Source organism: Poecilia formosa, unplaced genomic scaffold, assembly GCF_000485575.1.
Source record: "Poecilia formosa unplaced genomic scaffold, Poecilia_formosa-5.1.2 Scaffold726, whole genome shotgun sequence".
Taxonomy (NCBI): domain Eukaryota; kingdom Metazoa; phylum Chordata; class Actinopteri; order Cyprinodontiformes; family Poeciliidae; genus Poecilia; species Poecilia formosa.
The window spans coordinates 70,317-76,393 of record NW_006800665.1 but is presented as its reverse complement, the minus strand read 5'-3'; the positions used below and the strand labels follow the sequence as shown (position 1 = coordinate 76,393).

The 6,077-nt window shown below is 47.1% G+C and overlaps 1 protein-coding gene across 1 annotated transcript in view; it reads left to right on the top strand.

Annotated features, from left to right (window-relative positions):
- Nucleotides 1-3,700, top strand: part of LOC103131179 (retinol dehydrogenase 12) — a 5,744-nt gene extending 2,044 nt beyond the window's left edge. The window contains exons 3-8 of the mRNA XM_007542764.2: nt 601-735; nt 1,963-2,154; nt 2,219-2,380; nt 2,453-2,572; nt 2,881-3,085; nt 3,213-3,700. Of these exons, the coding sequence (XP_007542826.1) occupies nt 601-735; nt 1,963-2,154; nt 2,219-2,380; nt 2,453-2,572; nt 2,881-3,085; nt 3,213-3,318 (920 nt within the window). The 3' untranslated portion in view covers nt 3,319-3,700. The remainder of the gene's footprint in view (nt 1-600; nt 736-1,962; nt 2,155-2,218; nt 2,381-2,452; nt 2,573-2,880; nt 3,086-3,212) is intronic.
- Nucleotides 3,701-6,077: the final 2,377 nt, after the last annotated feature.

The window sequence follows — 6,077 nt, the reverse complement described above, 5'->3', positions numbered from 1 at the left end:
CGGTCTCATATCGGTCCGGTCTCATATCGGTCCGGTCTCATATCGGTCCGGTCTCATATCGGTCCGGTCTCATATCGGTCCGGACCTGGTTGTTGTCGGCGGGTCGTGAGCAGCAGCTGCTGAGTTTGATTTTCTGCTGCAGCAACTCAGCAAAGAAGAACCTCCAGGTTCTGGTTCTGATGATGTTTCATTTAGTTTTAATTCTTTGCTGGCCCAAACAGGATGATAAAGACTCAGATCAGTTAATTATTTTGCTATCAATGTTAGTATAAAGATTTTCCAGCAAAAGCAGAAGGGTCAGAGGTCATCTGGAGACACAGAGCTAATGCTATTAGCGTATAAGGTGCTGTAGTTCTGCCTAAGCTCCAGTAGGGGGAGCAGTGCTGTTGCTTCAGGCCTCAGCTCTGCTTCCATTCCGCATGTGAAGCTGATTTGAGCCGAAGTTTACCTGTTTACCACAGAAACATCAACCTCTGCCCCCTGGTGGCTTGAAGAGGTATCTGCACATTTCTACGAGATCTGAAGCACAGAAATGTTCCCAGATCCAGCTGTTCCAGCTGTTCTTCACGGTCTCACCTGCGGCTGTCTGTCCGTCTCCAGGTTTGGTGGTGCTCAGGAAGTGGATCGCAGGTGGAGTGTGCCGCTGTTCGGTCCGGCTGGATGGGAAAACGGTTCTGGTGACCGGGGCGAACACGGGCATCGGAAAGGAGACCTGCAGAGACCTGGCAGGGAGAGGTGAGACGGCCGCTGCTCACCTGGTGGACAGGTGTGCTCCGGTTCAACCTGACTGCTACCAAAACGCTGTTTATGTGAACATTAAAATGTAACCAAACCATATTATACTGGTGACTACATGGTTCTGTCTTTTCAAGTCAGTTTGTTTAGTTCTGCAGTATTTTATCTAAAGCTGTCTCAGTGCTGCCCTCTCAGTGTTGAACTGTGGTACTGCAGGCGAGTCTTCCTGTTTTGAGACGGTCCCGCTTTCTAGTTCACTCACATCTGATATCTGGGAAAACGTTTAATAACCTAAAAAACTCAGGATATTTGAGAAAACTGTATTTGTTTATAGGACAATGGAGATTTAGGGTTCCACGCATTACCATCTGGAACAAATGATGCGCCAATATTTTCACAAACTCGCTTTGACACGATTCCTAATCGACTCGTGTTGTATTAACTTTATCATGCAGAACTCTGTTTGAAAGCAGTTCAACACATGGATGGACCTCCTGGTTCCATGTTTGATTCCTAACAGGAAGTGCTGGTTCTTTTGGAGCATTCTGATTGGCTGACAGGATTTAGCTTGACACTTCACTTCCTCCTATGGGTTTGGCACGTTTAAAACAACACTGAGTGGCAGATTGGTTCATGTTGATCAAAGTTTTCCTGAAACTAATCCTTTGTGTGTGATGAGATTTTTCTAAATGATGTGGTGGAGATATTTGTCTTTAGAAAGACCTGGCTACGTGTGGACAAGGCCGAAGACACAGAGCGCCACCCTGTGGAGAGTCAGGAGGAACCTCAACAAAGAACCATGTCATTAGATTTGTCCCTAGTTGGTTTTTTGGTAAAAAGTCAGAGGGTCTGAAAAGTTTGTAAGTTTTCAACAGTACTATCTTGACCACAGCCCCGCTCATCCCCACATTTAGCCACACCCCTCTGTCTCTTGACTCCGCCCACTTTGGTGGAAGTTTTACTAATTTGTCAGACGTGGAGTTTCCCTTTCAAAAGGGTTTAAAGTTCTGACCGGTTGTTGTTGGACTCTGGTCACCAGTCCATCACCAGCAGGAATGAGGCAAAGATCCTGAAGCTGGGATGAGCTTCCTCCACAGGGCAAAGAGAGGCTCCATCATCCAGGATAGCAGAGCTAATCCGCTCCGCTGGGCTTATCTCCTGGGCATTAATAACTGTCAGGTAAACCCATAATCAGCTCCTGAACAGCAGGTTGTGTGGGCTCTCCAGGAGCCCGGGTGGTGATGGCCTGCAGGGATCTGAGCCGGGCCGAGCGGGCAGCGGACGAGATCCGGCAGTCTACCGGAAACGGGAACGTGGTGATCAGACACCTGGACCTGGCCTCCGTCTACTCTGTCTCACAGTTCGCCAAGGACTTCCTGGACAGTGAAGACAGACTGGACATCCTGGTCAACAATGCAGGCGAGCTCACCTGTCCTGTCTGTATCCTTGTCTGTCTCTGTGCTCACCTGTCTACATCCTGCAGGTGTGATGATGTGCCCTAAATGGATCACAGAAGATGGCTTTGAGACTCAGATAGCTGTCAATCACCTGGGTCACTTCCTGTTGACCAATCTGCTGCTGCCATTGCTGAAGAGCTCCACCCCCAGCCGTGTGATCAACGTGTCATCTATTGCCCACCGGGGAGGTGTGACCTCTGACCTCACCATCTTAACATGTCTGATCCCTGCAGATGGTTGAAGTCTGTTCTGGTTCCCAGGTCAGATCAACTTTGATGATTTGTTCTTCAGCCGGCGGCCGTACAGCGCGCTGGAGAGCTACCGGCAGAGCAAGCTGGCCAACGTCCTCTTCACCCGAGAACTGGCTCGACGTCTCAGAGGTTCACACAAGTCCACAAACACTAGAACAACCTTTGACCCAGAGGTGAGTTGGTCTCACCTCTGGATCTAAGGTAAGAGAAGAAGAATTGCAGAGGAAGTCCAGTCCTTTAACTAGACCCTAAGAAGACCAACTATCTGCACGGTTTCTGCTGCTGAGCACATTTCCAGACAACTGACACCTTCCACCCCAATTGATTCCCTTTCCCCCCACCCACTCCATTGCCTTCATTAACACTGAAGATGATGTGATGATGTCATCAGCACTTGCTGTGATTGGTTCCTAACTGTATCCTCACTTGTTCTACAGGTTCTGGCGTGTCAGCCTTCTGTCTTCATCCTGGGGTGATCCGGACTGAGCTGGGGCGCCATATAGAGGGCTGGTTTCCCCTGCTGGGGGCACTGCTGAGGCTTCCTGCCCTGCTGCTAATGAAGACTCCCTGGGAGGGCAGCCAGACCACCGTGTTCTGTGCAGTGACGCCGGGCCTGGAGGAACTTTCAGGCCGATACTTCAGGTAGAAGACGGGGTTTAGATTCTGCACCATGGCGTTTGGTTTTACCTGGTCAGATGGACTTTTGACTGTTTTGTGGAAGTTTTACCCTGGTGGACCGAGTGACATTCAGAACCTTCTGTGTCCACAGTGACTGCGCAGAGAAGGAGGCGGCGCCAGAGGGACAGGACGATGAGGCAGCCTGGAGGCTGTGGGAGGAGAGCGCCCGATTAGTCAGACTGAAGGACACCTGCTGACCTGTGACCTGCTGGCTGACACACAACAGGAAGAGACGACAGCAGTGCCCCTCTGCACAAAGCAAGGAACAGGACCGGTGCTAGAACATTAAGTGGTCCGGTCAAACCCAGGAAACAAACTTTCTTCTAGTCTGGTACCAAGTTGAACCCGAGGTCGTCGAGCGGGCCCCGACTGGTTGACAGAAAGAAACCAGCTTAACATTACTCTGAAGCTTCCTTGCCCAGCTAGTGTTTGTTTTATCATCCAAATTGCTTCGTCCAGGACTGTGACGGCCCGTTCACCCCTGAACTGCCTGGTACCTTCAAACGGACCACAGTCGGTCCCTTCTGGTGTCTGAACCTTTGAACTCTGGTCCAGCTGAAAACTCTACGGTAAACCTGGTGCAAGACACAACTGGACAGGAAGTGCTGTCTGATTCATCAACATAGGTGGTAAAACATGTAACCATAGCAACATGTGGTATCCTGTGTGCAGACCACTGAGGTTGGCCGGTTTCCACGGTGTCGGACATCCAACAGACCAACTCTTCATGGTCCCTCCAGAACCTCCCCTTCGTCTTGTTGCACCTTTTGGTTCCTTTCATGTTTCTTTGATTTTCTGTCTGTTTCTCCCTTGATGTGTTTGAAACAGGAAGACTTTACTGAGCATGCTCCAACTGTTCGTTGGTAATAAAGAGAACTTATCCATGTTGTTTCACAGGTGGTCAGTCCAACTCCTTCATGTTTGATTCAAATCTGTCAGGTTCTAAAACATCACACCTGGTTCTACCTTCTTCGGGTTCAGACCACAGAACTTCAGAACTTCTGGTTGATTCAAGTGGGAAATAATCTTCTGGGAAAGAATCCAGACTCCAGGGGGCGCTGTTACACACCTGAACCGGACTCTAGGTGCTGATGCATTCTCCCACTGAGCCTGGTTCTGGTTCTGCTGGAGGTTTATCCTTGTTCAAGTGGAGTTTTCCTCTCCACTGTCGCCTGATGCATGTTCAGGAGGAGGTTAACCAGTGATGCAGAGGGTTTCAGTTTTAGAGTGTCAGCCATCTGGTTGGACCGTCCCAGGTGGAGGTGAGGTCTGTTCCTAAAGGGTTAATCAGTGTTGTGGTCAAGACCACCTAACCCGAGACCAAGACAAGACCAAGACCAGAGTGTATCGAGACCAAGACAAGAGACTAAGACTGAGGAAAGTCGAGACCGAGTCAAGACCAAGACCAGCACCCCGCGCTATATGACACGATAAAATGTGAAATATGATCAAAATTGCTTCTCAAACTGATCTGAAAGATCCGTATTCCCATAAAAAGACCCAGATATTAAATACTTGATAAATTTTACCAATATTAAAAGCAGAACAAACTTTTTGTTCTGCTTTGCTTCCATCTCTGTGCTACAATCCGCGGTGGTCTCGTGCCATCCCTAAAAAGATAACGCCCTGGGCATTTGCCTGTATTGCTCAAGTCAGAAACCACCACTGTTGCACCACTTAACATAGCAATTGAGGCAATGCCCAGATGGCAAATAAGGCTCAACTATGAACACTGACCAAGGAGCAACAAGCAAGAAGTAACCAAACAGAAGGCGCTCATCGTGACTGTTTTCACTCTCTCTCCCACTACATGAAACCAGGTAGTCTGACACCATGGCAGACATAACAGCTGCCACTTTGAACAAAAACAATCAAAGAGCAATGTGCATGCTCTGCGTGCTCTTTCATTCTTGTGTTTTATTTATTTGTTAATTTAAAAGCAAATCAATGTATATAATTAAATAAAATAATGATAGGTACTGCAGTGTATGCAGAACATTAAAAGAACAAAGAAGAGTGTTCTGTCAGGTCACCATACGCTGTCAGATCATCATACGCTTAGAACAAACTCACGGCTATATCTGTCAGACACGTCATTACCATATCATTTTATTTAATTAGCAACATAGAATCATGACATAGATCATCATACACTTTATTAACACTTGTATGGCATCCTGACTTAGCGGTTAAGTAGGTTAATGAGTTTTACACGGGCGTGTGTTGTAGTTGACTGCAGCTGCAGCCAGACCTGCTTTAAATACACTTTGACACCACGACAATGCATGTACATCTATATAGTTATCATTGAAAACAATTTAATGACTTATTTTCGTCAGAACTTGCTGCATATGGTGAACTGACAACTCCTCTGACTGTCGGACTTCTTAATGCGCATGCGCAGGCATGGTACTCACTGCATGTATGCTATTCTGACAGCGTACGGTAATCTGATAGAACGGTGTTCTGTTAGATCAGCATACCTTGTCAGATACTCATACGCTTAGCTCAGACACGTATACGCTGTCATTACCATATGATTTTATTTAATCATCAACATAGAATCATGACATCATACACTTTGTTATTAACAGTTGTATGACATCCTGACTTAGCGGTTAAGTAGGTTAATGAGTTTTACACAGGCGTGTGTTGTAATTGACTGCAGCTGCAGCCAGACCTGCTTTAAACACACTTTGAAACCACGATAACGCATGTATATCTATCTAGTTATCATATTATATAATATAAACAATTTAATGACTTATTTTCGTCATAACTTCTTGCGTAAACTGAACTGACAACTCCTCTGACGGTCGGACTTCTTAATGCGCATGCGTAGGCATGGTACTCACCTCATGTATGCTATTCTGACAGTTTATGGTAATCTGATAGAACAAAGGTGGGGAGAGGAGGTGGAGGGGGAAGTAACAGAAACACGTAGTTGCTTGGATTT